Source organism: Ruditapes philippinarum, unplaced genomic scaffold, assembly GCF_026571515.1.
Source record: "Ruditapes philippinarum isolate M1 unplaced genomic scaffold, ASM2657151v2 ctg433_1_1_1_1, whole genome shotgun sequence".
In the NCBI taxonomy this organism is placed as follows: domain Eukaryota; kingdom Metazoa; phylum Mollusca; class Bivalvia; order Venerida; family Veneridae; genus Ruditapes; species Ruditapes philippinarum.
This window is the reverse complement of record NW_026852332.1, coordinates 41,404-62,116: the sequence shown is the minus strand read 5'-3', so window position 1 is coordinate 62,116 and position 20,713 is coordinate 41,404. Positions and strand designations below refer to the sequence as shown.

At 31.1% G+C, this 20,713-nt stretch overlaps 1 protein-coding gene across 6 annotated transcripts in view; it reads left to right on the top strand.

The window, feature by feature from the left end:
• The window catches only part of LOC132756916 (homeobox protein php-3-like), a 73,836-nt gene extending 53,450 nt beyond the window's left edge, over positions 1 to 20,386 (top strand). For 3 of the 6 annotated variants that reach the window (XM_060748074.1, XM_060748071.1, XM_060748081.1), the window contains 2 exons: positions 6,077 to 6,590; positions 17,605 to 20,386. In XM_060748074.1, the coding sequence (XP_060604057.1) occupies positions 6,092 to 6,590; positions 17,605 to 17,930 (825 nt within the window). In that variant the 5' untranslated portion in view covers positions 6,077 to 6,091 and the 3' untranslated portion in view covers positions 17,931 to 20,386. Of the gene's footprint in view, positions 1 to 667; positions 688 to 913; positions 1,088 to 5,032; positions 5,192 to 6,076; positions 6,591 to 17,604 lie in introns of those variants that run through there. The other 3 variants (XM_060748095.1, XM_060748064.1, XM_060748088.1) reach the window with 3 other exon arrangements.
• Positions 20,387 to 20,713: the final 327 nt, after the last annotated feature.

Below are 20,713 nucleotides of genomic sequence, written 5' to 3'. Positions count from 1 at the left end.
GTGCATTTGGGTTGGGATTTGCTGTAATTGTTGTTTTTAATTCAATTTCGGATTGTGAGCCTCACGCGTGTATATGTATTTCACTTATTGCAATAATAATGGAGGTGCCATAATTTCACCCTGACAAGCACCAATATTAGAGATTTATATTTTCTAATTACTTTAGTAATTCATACATGAAATGATAAAAAATAAATGATAGGAAGTGAAGCTAATCATATCAGTGACACATGTTTAAATAGATATTTATGATTACTATATCACATGTAAATAAAAATCAGAAAAAGACCACCAACAAATTGGTTTAAACTGTGCTGATCCTTATTTTTTTATTAAATCATCTAAATCATAACCATATATCATGTTATTCCGAATGAAATCACCCAAACACGTCATAAAATTGCTCTTGAAGTTAGAAACGTATCATTCATAAAATGTCTGTTTTTGTAATATAATTTCAAGTCCCAACTCTGGACTCGCATGGGCTGTATTTTCTTTAGTTTCCACCAAAGTTACATTTACAGTGTATTGGATTTCGCGCTACGGCGCTCAGCGATTGGACATTCTTATCGGCTCATGAATATGCATGAAAATAGTCCCGCTGTCGAGAGATCCAATACACTGCGTTAAAAATGTAAACATCAGACTACTGCTGTTAAACTCAGCATTTTTATTTTAATTTTACATGTAAGTCTTTTTTTCTTTTTTATTTTCTTTACAAAATTCTTTTTAGGTAAATTTTACAAAAAATCTTCAAACCTTAGCTGATTAAAATCTTAACAGATATCGCTTCGATAAAACAAAAGTTTGCAGACGACTTTCGCTATACTTCTACGCGATTGGATAGTCGCGTCACGTGGTTTCTCTAGTGAAAATATGGTTGCGCCCCCTAGGTATTCACAGGTTTTATGAGATACAGGGTCATATTCGAATAACTACTGTCGTTGTGTGAACTAAATGTATACGACATTCAGCAATTCATTCAAACTTTAAAGGATTTTGTAGATATAGTGTTTACAATAAACGAGGAAAAAACTTCAACATTCGGACATATAAACATTAATGGCGAGCACCTATGGTTACAAATGTAAGTTACCCTTTTTTCTCTAAAAATATTAAATATCGCTGTCTAAACTGAATGAGACTTATCCGTTACATTTATAGCATATGAAAAGCATTCATGGAACAATAAAATATAATATCAGCTCATTTTAGCACCTTGTTGGAAATTAACTTTCTAAAGATACGATGTACAACTGATTATGAAGAAAGTAAAGGGAATTTAATGAGTATTTTAGCGTTCCTGGATGTTTTGAAAGACCAAAGCCGGCGTGCGGTATTATGACCTTATGCGACTATTAAATCGGTTTAAATTCGCTTAATCGCCCTGTTTTATGAATCGGAATACTATGAAATTTGCCTTCGAAATGTTTGTTTTATTACATATGAATGGTGGTTTTAGTTCTGTTCGGGCCGTTTTCCTTGGTAGGAAATTTGTTTATTTTATTAACAATGGTGGACATTAAATGATTTTTTATTTATTGTTTAATGCCGGTGTTAGAATTTAAGTGTTATTTTATAAGATGGGTGATGGATAGTGTTGCAGACCCATTTCAGAAACAAATTTAAAAGAGGGTTTTTATAAACGCATTATTTTTTCATTGTTTAATTTGATTTTAAATCTGTTTGATAATTGTCATTACTTATTTATTCATTGCTTTATTTTTTGAAATTGTTTTATAATTTTTTTAACTAGGCATTGTTCCTTATCATAATAACGCTTAATATATTGCAAATAGTTATACCAAAATTGAGCGAATTAATAATTCACTGTGAATAAGAATCTTTTTTCAAAGCGAACCCCTGCATTTATTGTTACACATTTTCTACTTATTTCTGAATTTATACAAAACAAAGAAAACAGCGTCTTTGCTATCAATATGTAAATATTAACAACATTTTAAGATCTTTCCACATCATGTTTTATATCTTTATAGATATTATTTTATTATTATTTCATTATTATTTTTGTTAATATTACGTATTATGCATTATACAATTATAAGCATCCACATTTTTAAACAAACATTTCTTAATGGTCAACATGTTCATAAGTGTCAGTAGTTAAAACTTTCTTCATAATTCATAAATCAAAACACAATATTTTAAGCCAGTAAGAGTATATATATAAAGAATATAATTTTATCTATATTTTATTCTCATACATTTTTTCTTAAATATAATGTCATAGTATTGTTATAATATTCTTTTGTAAGATGACAACGGACGAAGAGTTTTCCAAGTTTTAAATATAAGTTTCAACTAAAAGTCTGTAGAAACCATGTTAAATAAATTACTTACATAACAATTCTCAAATTAATTGCTAATGTGAAAATCATATTGTAAAAAATCATTGTACGTTTTGTCCTTTATATCAAAATTTATGAAAACGCATTTCTTCAAACACACTTTTTTGTAACATTATGTAGTCATTATTTGCAGTACCATTGCTTTTAATAGAGGCACACGGTGCTAAACATTAAATAAACCCTGAAAGGCATGCTTGTCCCAATTCTCTTAAATTGAAACCGAAGCTTAAATCAGTGAATATAATTTGAATAACAAAACACCCCCTTTTTGCTTTTAATAAATGCAAAAAGAAGGGTCATTTATTGATGAAGGGGACGTTTTATGAAAAATTGACCTTGTTTTTATTTTCTAAATTACACCAAAAACAAGCACAAACGCACCATAAACACGTATTGCTCTTTAAATTAATAGGGCTAATAATATTAATTTCACAATTAAGATTTATGTGTTTTTACACAATAACGCCAGTTTGTTTCACTTTGAAAGCAACAGCGCTTAATTTTATATGCATTCTTTTTTTATCCGCATATCACCGTATTTTATGCTTTTCCAAAATATGATTTAATATATATACAAACATACATTCTCATGATGGGGAAATCATTGCAAAACTATCGTGATTTTTATTTGCTATTTTATGACAAAAATAAATGTTTCCTCTCATAGGATAGGTGGCGAAAAAGAATTTTCATAGTCATTTTATTTGGGTTTCATAGCTTTTAGTTTTATGTAACCTTCTTTGACAGATGATACGTGTTTTGATTGGTCAATAAAATCAAATCAAAGAACGAGACCGCCTTTGATCACAGTCATTGAGTAACTAGATTTGTATTTGGTAATAAAATGAGCACACACACATATATATCTATGAGTTAACAAAATGAAGCTGGGAGTTTATAAGTACAAAAATTACATGTGTCGTAACTTGAATATAAAATGATCATATGTGTGGCGTTCACTAACGTTGACTGGTACACGATTTGATAATAAAAAACTTTTATATACATCATAAAAAACAAAAGTAGTCAATGTGAAAGTATCAGTGTATGAGCGCTAGTTGTTTTTTTTATCATATATTATTTTGCAATTCATCTTTTAAGATAAAATTGGATATTCTTTTACATGTAAGTGCTTATAAATATACAATTTCTTGTAACCGTAATTCTGTGTAATTCCACTGGAGCACCGTTCTAACACTATTTCATTTATAACTTTTAACTATACATTATATATTAAAAGCGTTTCATCAATTTGCTGTTTTATAGTTTTACGACTTTCAATTAAGGAATTACATATCACTAGCGTTTATTGAAAACGCAGCTTGTCTGTTATGCACTTGACGTTCATTGCGGTAGTTACTTTTTGTGTTTTAGAAATGAAATTAAACTAACACCGATACTTTTCGCTTTAAACCTCTCTGAACAGATATTAAGTGCTATAGTTTTCAACTAATGCGCAGTCTCGGATAATGAACTGCAAACTCTCTATTATTCGTTTGAATGAAATAAAATCATCAGTTCCAAGTCTCAATGGGAAATAGTTGCATGTTGAATTTTACACTCTTTATTCTAATGCAATATTAACGTAAAATTAGTGATTGCGTTCCATTATGAAAAAGACAACATTTTATGCAAAAAGTACTTAAAACAAACGCTTGCGTGCTGGAGACCTGAGGCATGCGAAACCCTTCAGTGAATGTAATGGAAGTAATTTTTGTGTGCTCTAGATTTCTTTTAAATGACGCCATTTGCAAACGCTCCCTCAAAACATATGCTGCTGAAAGAGAGCGGTATATTTCCCGTGCCGCGGAATTCAAAATTTATGTTCACCCTACGCTCCAGTTTAGACTACAAGATTGCAATGCAAGAGATTTATACCTTTACTAGGACCGTAAATTACCAGAAATGTGGGAGGCCAAGATTTCAAACAAACGCATACTTTTCGTTCCTTTTCTAATAATTTACATCTTTGTGTTTTTGTTTTTTTTCTGGGTTGTTGGTTTAGACGAAAAGATTACGTCAACTGAATGTTGGATATTCTAATTGCTTACTTGATTTCAATATTCATTTGTACATACATGTATGATGACTGCGTGTCGTCTGCAACGTCAGTCACTATCCACTCCGTTCATATTAAATATATATAGTAGTTTGTAGTGATTATTTAAAGACGTTAAGTCGCTTCACATTCACTTTTAGTATTCTGGGATAACTTTTGTTTCAAAGATAGAAAGCTTAGTATTGATAACTTACAATACTTTTCTACTTCCGGTATGTATAATTCACGCAGCTTTGAGCAATAAGTATGGGTTTCTTACACATTATCAAATTCTTGTCGTTTAGGAAATGCTAGCTGCCCGAAAATCTTCCTTTACTTTAAACTTCCTCGGATGTCGAAAAAGCGCGTGAAGTTGCTATGTCATTAACTTGAATATGATATGTATAAAACCCAAAACTTTTCACCTATTTGGTGCAGTTGTCGTTATTTATGTTCCGTTCGCGTGAAACCTTAGCTGATAATACTTTCTAGATTGACGTAATTTAAGTTCAATTTGATATAAACAAATCCAAATTTCCCATAGCACAAGCTACATGCATTTAAAAACGATTTCGGTATATTCAAATATTCGGAAAATGGCTTTTTACACCGTAAGAATAACTAGGTGTGATATTTGCACTTGAACGGTGCACGCTTAGTCGAATGTTACGTTTTTCCTAGCTTAATATTGATGTGTTTTAAATCGAGCATATACGATTAGAAACAAATCTGGATATACGAGATGTTACAACAAACATAACGAAGGAGCGGTGATGAATTCAGGGTATTTTGGAAATATTTAAAATATAATGTTTTGGTTGAAATGTATACTTTGAAGAGATGGTTAGGAAGTTTTTACTTATTGTATTTTGAAATCCGTAGTTTGCACCTGCATTTGTATTGTTATAATTTATATTATATTAACAAAAACAACAACGACGTCGGCAATAACAACAATAGATTCAGCTTTAAGCTCTTGATCTAAGGGTGTGTAAGGCGTAACGAAATTGTACCAAATTTATGTTTTGTAAATATATAAATTAATTGTATATTATAGTAAATAAATGATTAATTTATCAAATATTTTGATTAAAAAATATGTAAATTTAGATAAAATCGATAGAAATTGTGAACATACTCTTAGATTCCCCATATTGCCATACGCAACGTGGACTCGGGGTAATGTATATAATAAAGTTGGAATAAAACCCCGTGCACGTGCGTGCTAATCTTGGAATATTCACGTCGAGATTTCTGATGACTTTACACGTAATGACGTGCAGAATGATTTATAAATCGTATGCATGCACGTCATATTTATGGAAATTATTAGCTAAACTTAATATTTCTATTATGCTATTTCCATATTATATTAATAAAATCATTTAAGGACAAAAATGATGTGATTTAATTACATCTCAATATTTAGTCATGAATATACATGTTCCGATTTTACACAAAAACGTCATTATCATTTGGAACATTATATCATAGACTTTGTTTGAGAGAATACTATACTTAGAGGTTAATTTATAAATATCAAGTAGAAGTCATATTACAGGGTGTGTAAGGTATAATTATATATTTTTGTTTATTTAATATTAGCATCAACAAACATTGTATATTTGTATATTTTGTATATTTGTATATTTTCTCTTTCTATTTTCAGTGGTTATGGTAAATTATGGAAAGCCCTGCTAACAACATTCTAGCTGCCCACTCCGGACTGTCTTTGTATCCTAATCCAATAAGTACCTCCGTCCCAGGTCTACTGAGTTCGAGCCCAACACAAGAGTCTTCGTCTTCGCGGTTGTCAGGGAACAACTCGTGGGGAAGTTACACCGGTGACAGCGGCATTGTGGCACATAACTCGTGTTCAATGGCATCGTACGGTAATCTGCCCTTAGGGGCTAGTTTTTCAATGAACAGCAAAGCTGCCGCTTATAATTCAGCCTTTGGAAGCAGTTCGGACTATTTGAATTGTAGACAAATGGTGAACCATATGTCCCCTTTGAACGCTATGCCAATGCGCAATTATCCCTCTATATATGGTGACATGTACCAAGGACATACAGCCGGCTACACAAACAGTGGATTTTATCCCGACATGACCGCCGGAATCCCACCCTTCCCCGGCAGAGAATTAGAATGTCGGCAACCGCCGTCAGATTCATCGGAAGGAGGTAAATTTTGTTCTAAATGTACTTTTTTATATTTGTGTACTTTTTAAGTTAATGTATTTGTGTGTACAAAACGGGAATATATTGATGTAAATAATAGTGAATATTCATTTACTTTAAATAGTCATATTTCAGTTTACTTAAATTTAACTCCAGTTTATTTTCTTTGATCCCTTGCTTTTGGCGGAAGAATAAATGAGGGGGAAATAGATGGCACCACGGAACTTCTTTACTTAAAGGAAGATAAAAGGGGACTTTCTATAAAACCACAATTGAAAATAATTTGATTCAAATTTAAATCTTTCTGGTCATTGTATAAAATCTAGAGATTTTCCCTTTTATTTCGAGAAATAAAAAAAAGGAAGATATTAATGCTAAAAAATGGATTGATAACTTAAAAAGTAACACTAGAACGGTATGGTAGGAAGAGGTTTTTAACGGGAGCATATCATCAACCAAAAAACATTTTATGCTCTTAATTTTTACAGTTATTTGTAACGTTTCTGTACAATATAATTTATAACTAATTGATATATCAATTTGAAATTAATTGCAAACAGATAGGGGGTACTAATTTAAGATTTTAAAGACATTTATACCGTACCCTGCAGTTATAAAACTTCAAAACATTCAATTTTTCTTACGTGAATATGTCAAGGAAGTTTATAAAAACTGGGAGTCAAGTTTGACATTTGACCTGATGACATTATACCGGACAGTCAGTGCATTGACCAAAGGGACAGAGTCGAAGAGTAGATTTCAAAGTGGACACATTGAGTAAATAGTTCATTAACACTATCTCGCAAATAAAACTTCAATGCTCGCACGGAATTAAATATTTAAAAGATATATAATAACAAATTCCAAAATGTGTTCTAAATATACGAAATTATCATTTTATAATAAGTCTTTCACAGTTTAATTTGCAAGAAATGGCATACATATGAGAACTAATTTCACATTTAGACCAAGAAGTTGAAGCTGCGTTTGTTTTATACCATCTGGTCAGTTTTTAGGCAAGCGTTTTTAATCGAACACGTATCCAAATGACCGTATAATGAAGCGGAACACGTGGCAGCGTTTGGAACCGATGTTCTAAGGATAATAAACATGCAATCAAGTGTGCATGCTAATGGGCGAACTTTGATTGGTTTTTCTAACAGAACTGTCTAATAATTTATCCATTTCCGACATCTATAGCGGCGAGTTTGTTTTATTAGCGAGAAATCATTATACATCTGATGGAAACTGTTTTTTCGGTTATTTGTATTTTGTTCTGAGAGATAAGTGGAAGAGTTGACCAGTAGCCTGGCGTTTGATACAATAATCTTTTCTCATATTAAGTATATTTTCAAGTACAATATACTTCAAATTCTCTGTTCGGACAAATTAAAGATTAGAAATAAAGAAATAAGTACTGGTTGTTTCAGGAACTAATTCGAGAGTGCGTCTAAATGTTTATAGCGTTCTACACAAGTGAAGTAAAATAAATTTTGTATATGCTATGACTAAAATCTAATAGCATTGTACTTATTTCAGTTGACACCCAATTTTTATAGACCTTTAAAACTATATTAATTGAAAAATTGCGTTTCTTTTCCATTTGTTTGTTAATAGTTGATGCTGTTAGGGCTACAGTTTCTTTTTAGTGAAAATTACCATGACGATGGAGAAACATTGATATTGTTACATATTCGATGTATGATCTTTCTTATTCTTTGGTATTCTCTTGCTAAGAAACTAGGCTGGAATGCACTAATATTGTGAAGTGAGTAAAATATGATAGACATGAAATGGGGGGAAACAATTCCACAGTCTTAGCGTTCTCGGGATCGTTATCTTATGTAATACACATGAAATTAATTAGGCACCCTTTATAACGTCTTGTTTTTAATATCAATTAACGTTTAATTAACGATACGTTGAATATAAGTGGTAATTAATAATCCACAGGAGAACCTGTGTTTAGTACAACTCACGCATTGTGCAATAATGAAGTATCATTTAAAAAGAATAATTCAGTTTTGTTAACAATTTAGGAGTGCAACTGTATTTTTCGGTGACACGTGATACGGGTAAACCCGCGAAACAGTATCCGATGACTGATTTATGGGACCGGGAATTCAATAGTGTACAGGACTACGACAACTTAACACCTTTTGAATAATACACGCACTTTAAAGCAAAATTATTTATTTATAAACTGTAACAAAACTTAACAAAGGATTATGTATGATTTGATATTTTTTACCCAAAACATGAGCTAGCTTGCACCTTTGGTTCTAGTCCGGAAAGAAAAGAACAAACCTTTGGCGGTTAGTTATTCTCGTGCGCATGATTTTAAATATTTGATAAATGACATTAATTAATATTCATACGGAATGTATAATGGTGTTGTTTTTTAAACATTAATGTATTATTTCATACGAATTCAATAACATTTCGCGGTTTCGTTGGTAATATTCGCGGTGAGTTTTCTTCTCCGCAATTAATTCTTTTGTGTTTTAAAGTATGTTTACAAATTAACATTAAAGTGACTAAATGCTTTTAAATTAAACTGTACTAATTACGAAAGGGTCATTAATTTCATAGCCCTTCTCACGCTCTTCTATTTTTCTTTGGAATGATATCATATCTTAACAGAGGATTGATAGATATGATATGAAAGTTAGAAATTTCTATTATTTCAAAACGTTGAAAGCGATACTGCCTTAACCTTTTACGGAGCGTTTTTTTTATGAAAATATATTATTTACAATAATGTGGCAGTGAACTTAAGAAAAGATGTGTTAAACAACTGAAAATTAAGCAGGTATGAAACGGGTTCATGAAAGTAATTCTTCATCCCCAATCTGTCAAGCTTGTCAAGGCTAGCTGTTCATACTCACAGCTTCACACCTAGCCACCTAATTGATTCATGTATATATATTAGCGGCTCCTTTGATGTATATAAGAGACTCCATCTTAGAAGGTGATAATGAATGGCATACTTAACGTAAATAAATGAGCGGTCAGGGATCTTTTTAAAAAATTACATTCAGTACGTAAACGGACGGGTTTTAAACTTTCCATACAAATGTCGTCGGTTATGACCCAAATTGCACTTGCCGATTATCAACTACTTCATATTGCTTTCCGGAAATGAAAGAATTGCGAAGACGAGGCTCCTTATAATTGTATATAAAACATTAAGACAATGGTCTGTAATATCTTTGGAATAAATGATGAATAAAAAGATATTAAAGAAAACGTCTACTTTACATAAACCGAAATAACAAGAGCATTTGAATTCCATTAATCAACTTGGTTTTCAAATAATTCATCCTATCGAGCAAACGCCTTTCCTTCTTCAAAATGACAATGGGATATTTAATTCTTATTTATACATATTCACGTCAGATGAAACCAGGGTTTGCGTTGTTTTCCATGCGGCCGTATCTAATTAACGTCGGGCGATGATTTATACGTTATGTTAATGTTAAAGTCCTCGATATTAATAAAACCCGATTGTTTTCCGAAACAGCACGCATATCATGTGTTGATATACATGGAAAAATGATAAATATGCCGCAATTTGTCACCAATTTGTCATAAAGATCGAACAATATAGACTAATTATTAGTTATATACCACGTTATTTGACTTATCAATATTGTTTTTTTGACCACAGGTTATATATGAATACATAAGGATACTCTTCAATCACAGTTTACCACTAATACATTATCTTTTTTTTTCAATAGCAAATACTTTAAATTATCTTTCATTTCAATGGCGCTAAATATGTCAACTTTTATTTCAGCCATTGCAATATACATGTACAAAATTATCACTCATTTTAATGTCAACAGACAAAATTATCTTTCATTTCAATGCCAGTATACAAAATTATCATGCATTTCAATGGCAACAGACAAAATTATCTTTCATTTCAATGCAAACAGATAAAATTATCCGTGATTGGAATGGCAATATACAATATTATCATTAATATAGATGGCAATATACAAAACTATAATTCATTTCAATGGCAATATACAAACTTATCTTTCATTTCAATCACATTTCACAAAATTTCAATTGAAATATCTTGGGTTACTTTGCAACTATAATATTCTTCATATGTTAGTCTTAAATATTAACTTATTTCAATATATACATAGTTAATACAAAGAAGAAAAGAAATATTTGTTTATCAGATGTAATTCACGTATTAGTTTTTACCATTGTTTTTGATATTTTGCATAGATTAACAAAAAAAATAATGGTTTCTGAGCAGTTACGATTCGCGTACTTAGCGTAATTAATTAGTATCCGTAAATCAAATAAATTACATAAAACACTTACTTTATCGCTGCAGTATGAGTTCTAAGCAGATATTGTCTGCAATTACGCATTTCCTTGGCTTTAATATTCTCAGAGTCTTCAAGAGATTTTTATCTGTTAGTATAAGTGGTTATTGTAATTAATAAAAGTTGTATGAGATTATACAACTCCAAAGACTATAGTGTACAGTAATGATATTAAATTAACACTTAAAACAATGATGGTTCGGTCTAACATGCATATGTTTAAGTATAAACAACAATTGATGGGTTTAATGGAATATTTTCTCCTACTTGTACAAATTGAGGAAGGAAATATGAACAGAATCAGAATATTTTTCTATATATTGACGGGAGGGGATATGAATATAGTAACTTGTTTCAGCATCATCTCTTTAAGAGTATCAATAAACGAACTTCGGAACAATTCGATTTATTTTATAAAAACAGACATTCCGTTTAACTATTTAGCATATTTTCAACTCGTGTGTTAAGTATATTAAGTCCGTGAAATGAAGGAGAAATATACTTTACAGAAACCGAACATTACTGTGTTTGGCCTTTGTCGATTTTCTGCAGAGTTAAAATAATTTCCATTATACAAGAGACTCCCACAGGGAGTGAAATATACTTAATCATTGTTATTCTATCAGTTTATTTTTGAACTTTTGATACTCGGCATCTCAACTTACTGGTCTAACGTAACATGGCCCGTTCATTAATTGGAAATCTTCAATCCAGCAATATGATTTTTTGCGCATAGTTTGTAAAAAAATGCTTTAATGTGCTATGTGGGTTTATAAATCGCGTGTAGATACAGGGTTATTACATATCCCTGGATAAATATTTATCATTCCGTTTTGTAAAGGGGTTATTGTTGTTTATATTCAGCGTTTTGTAGTGATTTATTAAAAACAATTTTAACAGATGTTGGTGTAATCTCCATGTCGAAATTCAACGCGTTAATTTACATTATAAATTCTATTAATTAGTTTGTATTGAATGGGGGAGTTTTTCCATAACAATAGAGAAATTAAGATGAAGAAAAATAGATCGGTTTAAAATGCAATATTTCACTTAAATGCGATACAGTATGTGTTTTATTAACATCAAATAACTTTATTGATATATTAATCACGTCGACCTTTTGGAATAATTGTGAAATGAGAAATAAATAAATAGATCAAGATAAAAAACTGTTACATGAATAACGACTTCACTAACACTACGTGTCGAAAAGATAAATGCGGGTGAAAATGTTAACAGCAAATGTTACAAGATTGGCTAGTGTCCACCGTGTAAATTGTTATACGTTATAAAACGTTTAGCGGAAAATCTTGAGAGGCAGAGTTTTATTGTTTCATTCCGATTTATGATCGACTGACAAATTTATTACCAGAATTGTCGTAAACTTTGCTTATAGACCGCTACGCAAATATTTGTTCAAATCTCTCTTAATCAAGTATTCGCAAAAGTGAGGTGAGAATGACGTCTGATTTGGACATTTTCCCAGGCTGCTTGGTTGATTCACAAATATATATATGTTTGAAACTGTTTGGTAAAGTTTTGGGGAAATTTCCTTTCTTCCTTTCTTCCATCAAGCTTTATTTCGACGTCATAACTTATCTTTACTCACTTCCGCGCATACTCACTTTAACACTTCCGGTTTTTACCGATAACTGTTTTCGTCCAGCGACATTTCTTAGGATTACGACTTAATCTTCAACGGATATGTTATTGATCAAATCAATTGTTAATAAACTAAATAAATATAACGCAATAATAATCCAACAATTATTGCTCCTTAAGATATCGTCAAAGATTTCTTCTACTTTTTTTTTCGCACATATTTTTTTATTTCAATATCCCCCAGACTAAACAAATCGTAAACATCCAATAATTACAGTAAAACAGACATAACTTTGATTTTATATGCTTTTCTATTGACCGTCAGAATTTATTGTTTATTTTATATGAATTGACATATATTAGCAATTCGCCTGCAATAACTCGGCATTATAAAATACGTTTTAATACCAATGTCTTGTTAAGAGTTAAAGCTATGGAGACATTAATACAGGTTTTAATACGTTAGCTGAATCTCGGAGTACGTCGTGTTAACTGTTAGTTAATGCTACTTTTACGCCTAGAGGTCGCTATGTGTTTTGTGTTTATTGTAACAGACTTGATTATTAATTGCGCGAAAGTGACTATATAGATAAGAAGCGTAAATTATCATATATTTCACGAAATTCGCATGAAAAACAGGCATTGGCTTTATCAAAGGAACATTTCCTGTTATAACACCCAACGATGTCTTACAAAATAGCATTTATGCATTTATTTACTTTGATAAAGAACAATGTTAAGTGGATTCAATAGCAATGTTACGTCATGCGCATGCGTATTTTGTGCACCTAATTGCTACCGATGAATATACAGAATTTGAAATGAACTAGCATTCAGATTCACGAGAAAAGAATAACCAAACAAATAAACATTTCTTCACTGATTTTCATATATTGTATACCAAAATTTGAAATTACTGCATATAATGCAATTTTGAAAATAACTGATAATGTCGTACAAGGCTACAAAGTATAAAGATTTAAAACAGGATTTGCTTTTAAAGTTGCGTGTGTTCGTTCGTATGTTGGGTTGAGTGGTTGGTGTGGGGTTGGTTTTGGGTGTTCATACATACCGTGCTCATAAAGATTTTTTTCACTAAAAGTTCATTTAAAAATTACGCAGCAAGATTTCTTTTCCCCTATACTACAGACCGTGTTCGACTAGACACTTGAAAATCTCGTTTACCCTATTGTAATCTTTTTAATAGGATGTATATAGCTCTTGTTTATACTGTTTCCATCCAAAAAAACCTCAAGTTGTAATGTGAAATATTGTATCCTATAAACCACCCACATTGTTAAGTATAGCTCGTCTCTATGTATATATACATATATCCCATCTCAACGCTCAACGGGAGCGAGCTATTGAAAACGCACGAAATGTGCGTATCTCATTAACTGTACAGCATCGCGCCATCTTGGAACCCTGTAAGTACGCGTTCTTACAAAAATGATCTCGTCATATCTTATATTTCATATATATCAAAGGAGGTTCTCAACTGCGAAATGGACATTCCAGACAAATTTAAACGGTAGCCTCGTAAATATTATGTTAGGGATCAAAAAGGCACAACATATCATTTTTCTCCGAAACACCGCGTGCACCTGTTCGCGAAACTTGCTACCGCTAATTTACACGCGTTTTGTCATTCGATCCGTGTAATGTATGTCTATTGTTTTTCAAACGCAGATGAACAAACTTAATTTTATTAATTGAAAACCTTGGTGTAAAGCGCGGAAGTGAATTGAACGAGTTCATATAAATTATGCCTTTGTGTTCATTAATCATATTCGACAAACTTCATGGTACATTTTTTGCTATTTTAACGATTGACAATCGCTTTGCAATTCAAATCAATCTGTCACGTCGATCGATGTTAACGATCCTAATGAATGTATTTGACGTACTCAACATAAATAAACAAGAAAACATCATATTGTCCTTTAGCTAGGTTATTTAACGTTTGTTATAATTGTAAATCTGACAAAAATGTATTTTTTTGAAACGCCGTTTTTCGATCGTCTGCTGCACTTTTTCCCAGCGTCTTACAAAGAATCAGAAATGACCTCGTCCGCATACATTCATATTTCCCCACACACAATTTGACCAATATGCAAAAGACTTGCCTTGAAATTGAATAGAGACTGCCATAGCGGTCATAAAAATATGAGAAATTACCGTACTTCAATTATTTATTTCTGAATACAGACTAGGATAAAAGCCGTCACGGCGGTACCGTTATTACGGTATTCATATCGACCTCCTCAGATTATATGGTGTTTGAATATTGTAGGATTTATTGATATTTATCTAATAATATCACTTTTTATGGGGTTTTATCTGTCTGTCTATCATTATCGTGGACTGTTTGCACAATTTGATAGGCTGCCGGACTGAGGATTAAACATTTAATACTGCTTGCAGAAATAAATTCATTTTCTATATTGTCTCTTTTTTATGTGAACATAAAGATTTGTTTTTGTTATATTTCCTCTTTTTCTGTGAAAGAAAGTAATAAATATTCGAATTCCTTGACGAACATTTTCAAGAGGGGATAAAATCGCGCCTTTAACAATTTAACTTGAATTGTCGTTGTTTGTTTGTTGTTGTTTTTTTTTTAATTTTATTTTTGGTAACTACTTTTAATTAATTTCAATTATTGCATTAAGCTGTGATGTTTTATATAAATAACAACTAATTTACCAATAAAAATCGAAATATATCACCGGAATTAGTACACGCGACCAGGTTCAACCGTATTTCATTCGCAAATTCATTTGACCTTTTTTTATTATAAATGTCATTTAATAAGTTTATACAAAATTTCCTACAAACAGTTCATAAATTATATACCGAGATTGTATTTTTCGTCCTCGGGCGACAGTTTCACCAAAAACAACTTTCCCGCCTTTAAACAACATCAAAGTTAACCTTATGACAAAAATGATTTTTCAACGTTCTTGTTTTCTTATTTACGACTTCATTTCTTTCCTCGTTAGGAACACCATCGAGCTAAACAATTACTTGTCATCTTTATGAACTTTACTTTACGCACTGTTTACAAGTCACAAATAGTACTGATAAAAACTATACCATTTCTAGTAAAATCAACAAAATCGCATTATTTAGCTAAAATTTGACTTAGGGAAAAAATAATGAGTTTGGAATCAAGTTATATACATGTAAGTCTTTTTTTATGAAAATAAAAGTTAAAAAAAGTTTTTTTTATGAAAATAAAAGTTAAAAAAAGTCTTTTTTTATGAAAATAAAAGTTAAAAAAATCTTTTCAAGGCTAAGGAGACTATTGAATATCAACAAAATTCATTATTATTATATTTACATGTACATGCATAAACAATTATATATTTTCCAAGTCTTCAGAATTTAGATTATAAGATTTAGTTCTCAAAACTTTCATTTGTTCTTGAAACTCAAATATCAAAAGTACATACAAAAAATACGGACAGAAAAAATATGCTTTTGTTATGTTAAAAGATTGAGTCTTATGCTGAATTGTGGATTGCATATACATGTACCCGAATTATGGAAAATTATTCTAACACGAAGGGAAATATTAATGTATCAAAAAAAATGTATATATTCAATACACTTGTGATAAATGTGGGAAAACACAAAATTTGACATAAACGGTGATTAATACACCTTCAAATTTGACAATGTTACACAACAACAATATGTTAAGTGACAGTCTGTATGCTCCCGAAAACGTTTATACGTCTTTTTACGTTGTTTCACCTATACGTCATAAAAATGACAATACCTCAGCCGTACATCTAAATCATTTATCGATTAACGTAATATTGACTTTATGACGTAAGTATTTTTATAACGTCCCGAGCGTTTGACCCGGACTATTTTAAATTAGACATTGATGGATAAATCAAAGAAAATTCTGACGGCGGCTAGACGTTTTTCGTCTGCTACAATGCAGATTTTTTTGGTTTTCTTTGATATCAAATGTAACTAATTGATGACAATTTCATAATAATGATCATTGACAAATATGATAAGTAGATCTATACGTACACATAACAAACAGACACGGTGATATTTATATACTTTTAGTTTGGCGTTTGTTGCAATCAGTTAATATACGTTGCAATTATTAAAATTCTTATGATGGGACTTCCGTTCGTTCAAATAATAAATAAAGAAATGTTAACAAAATTTTAGAGAAATAGATGAGTAGAAAAAAAGAGTCTTGTTTTTTAGATTTTTTCAAATGATGAACAGCATCGAATGAATTCACTGCCAAGAAATGCGCATGTTTTTATCGCAGTAGCATGCACCTTTCAAAAAACAACAACAATAGAAGCACACGATCAGAATTCATCAAAATATTAATGCATCACAGTCATCCATTTTTTTATTCTTGCATAAATCACCACGAACAGCCATGTTTAGTCTTCATAACGGTCGGTGGGGGGGGGGGTAAATTTACAAATTATTCCTACAATCGCGTTCTTCTACTATGAGACTCTCTGAGACAAATTGAAATCGATTACCTAGACTTAACTATGGACGAACTGGTCTCACTTTGTTCACAGAACACATTAAGATGGTGTCCGGAGAGCAATAATATATTGCCTGCATTTTTACGACTCTCTCAGACACGAGACAGTCCAAACCATTGTGTGTAGGGCAAACCTACAATCATAAGATAAATCATAGGCTTCTAGATACTTTATTCATTATAGAAACATGATTCGGCTTTGATATTGTGAGATATTTTCGATTATGTTTCAAACTACGTATACAGATCAATATATAAATATCACTTGCTTATTTCAAAAGATTTGTGAACTTTTTGTTGTGTTTTGTTTGTTTGTTTGTTTTGTTTTGTTTTTGCGTACTGGACAGCAAAACACACCCAACCTTAACCGTTTTCTTCCACCTTTATTGGGCATTTAACCATCACCTTCCTCCTTCAAGTTGCTTTAGTCAAGGTCAAAGGAACGCGACCTTCAAAAGACCTTGACCCAAATCTGTTGCTATATTTGTACATTCGTAGACTATATAGTGGTTTCCGTTTCTATTTTCAGAAACAAAAGGCAGAAAGAAAAGAAAGCCGTACACACGTTACCAAACTATGGTTCTGGAGAACGAATTTTTGAACAGCTCTTGTATTACGAGACAAAAACGATGGGAAATATCATGTAAATTACAGCTCACTGAGCGTCAAGTAAAAGTCTGGTTTCAAAACAGGCGAATGAAAAGAAAGAAATTAAATGAAAGAGCAAAAAATAGACTCAGAGAAGAAACTGATATAAAAGATGTTCCCCAATTACCACAAGCACATAGCCAGCACCCGCAGCATTCATTGGCTGCCCATTCTCATTCGCTTGCGCAACAGCACCTACAAGCCTGACGCTAGGCTATTTATAGATTGTGAGGGGGTTATCTCAAAACATTAGATATTGTCTGAGAAACGACTTGGCCGCTCGACCGAGTCAAAGTGCTAAAAGTGATGAAGAAATCTTAAATAAGATTAAGGTGCTTGAATAAACACTCGAAATGTTTATAGAAAAGTTTCAGAAAAAAAAGGTATCTAACCTAGGCGTCTGAAAAAATATGGCTATGCCAGTAGCTCCGATCTCTTGCCGGTATGGAAGGTTTTTTGCTCAGAATATTAAGAGCATAATGTCCCATTTAGGTTGGTTGTTGACCGACCTGAACTTATATACATTATTATACGTTGTGATTTAAGATTCCATGAGTTATTTAATATTATGTACATAATATGTGTATAATTATTGTGCACTTGTGTAGAAGTATTTAAAATAAAGTGAGAGTTTAAGTGCTATTGTGTTGTGTTGGGGACGTCAAATCAAGGACTACTTTCTTTGACGGACTATTTTTTGCGTCATTCATTGAATTGCCAGTGCCATTCGACCTAAAGTAATTGTGGTTTATGTGATATTTCCCTTAGTTGTATTGAATCTTAATTACCTGAGTTGTTTGTAACTAAGTTCTTTAGAGCCACGGGTTGGTAACGGCGTGCATCCGGGTGACTTAAAAACTTTCTGGAACGCTCACGTGAAAAAAGATGACAACAAGAAAACTGCGATTTGAGAAGCCACAACAACAACAAAAGCTACGACAGAGCAACAAAAATACACGTGAGAAAAATATAGTTATTGGGCCATTGAAAAATGCCATTCTTGGTTAGATGCAAACATATCTTCAAAAACGTTCCAGTAAGCGCCAGGCGTGCGAAAAGAAAGCATACGAAAAAAGCAGACGATAAATATCGGAGCAAAGTGATTCATTGTTTACACGCTAAAATCAGGAAGTGAGTATTGACCATCGTATAGGACAAAAGTTCCCCACTGTTGACAACAGCTTGTAAGAACAATCCTCGAGATAAACTATATAAAAAGTATTTATATACTTAAACTGTACTTTAATCTATACAGATTAAGATAAAGAAAAACTTCTGTTGCCGAAGATTTTAAAAAGGACAAATGCAGAAATAATATTTTTGTTTCTTGATCAATTTGATATTGCCTAAACAATTGTCATTATCATTTCCATTTTATAATTTTAATGTTAATTAAAAACCAAAAAAAGATAGAATAAATATCATTTTTAAATACGTTTAATTCCAGACGGACTAAGCCTATACATTTCTGCGTAATTTTAGATGAATTTTTTTCCTTAAATTGTAATAAAAAGAATATGTCAGGTAATTCTGTTGGTACCCACGGAAAACTATAATATAAGTTCTGATTCATTGATATTTGTGGATTGTTGTTAAAAAATCTTTGTAAAGATGAATGTACATATTGTTATCAATGTTAAAGTGTGCACTGCAATATTAAATGTTATGTGAAATATAAATTACAAATAATTAGGAATGTATGGTAACTCTGTATGTAATACATGTCCGCCATGCATAATCTGTAGAAAAAATGCTTTTTTTTTCTAAAATGCTGTGTTGAAATTAAAGTTATTAAATTATATATGTACAACATCAGTGCTTTTAATGTGGATTTGTTAACGAAATAGTTTCATTATTCAAACGGAATATCTCTTATAAATAGACAGACAAATTATTTCAATAAGATAAGGCTTATAAGCACAGGATGACATAATTATAGCATATTTACATATTTGAATAATAACTAAACAAAGAAAATCACTTAATATAATAATTAATTGTTTTTCAATTTCTTCTTTTTAATTTTAAGTACCAGAATGAATGGTTCCATGTAAACTTGCGCTAAATTGAAAAATGTAATACGATTTCAAGACTATATATACGATTTATATATTTTCTAAACATGAAAGTGAAATACCCCGCTGGATATGATGTGATATTTCGTATAAACCATGACTTTAAAAGTACTGACTTACCCCCATGTTTAAAGTAACGGCAAAGCTTTAAAAAAATAAAGAAAAATAAAAAGAATTACAAATATCTTTACATAAGTAACATTGATTTAAATGTTTCTGTGAAGAAAATAAATATACAATGCTTAAATGTTTCACTGCAATGGAATACTTTAAAGTTTAAAATTTTCTCATACAATTTTTTATTCTATTTTTCAAATCATTTTTTTTGTACAGCCGAGAAATATGTCAGTGACACTTTAATGGAAACATATTATATTTAAGCTTTTTAGTATTATTATCATCGTCATCCGAAATCAGTAATGTTGAAGCTAAATAGAGCTTTGCCGCTACCTTAAATATATTTGAATGTTACCTCAAAATATGTATTATTTGTGACATGGCATTTTTGTATTGTTTGAATGTTTATTAATAGAATAATCATATGACATCATTGTTCTGAATTCTAAAAATAGATTTACAAACACTTAATGATTTTCTGTTGTTGTTTTTTGTCCATGACTATTTCTATTTTCACAATATTACATTTTATAGAAAACAAGATATGCATGTATATTTTGATTATAATAAATTATATGAATAACTTAATATAAGCCTTCAACTGTGTATAAAATATTAGTAATTAAACTTTTGACAGGTAATATGGCCCTAGATTAATGGTTGTTTGGAAATATATAACCCGAGCCGCTAGGTGAAGATTATATTCTAAACAACCGTTTATATACGGCCATATAACTTGTCAAGAATATTTATTATGAAGCAAACCTTCTTTATTTAAGAAAGAAATGAAATATTTTC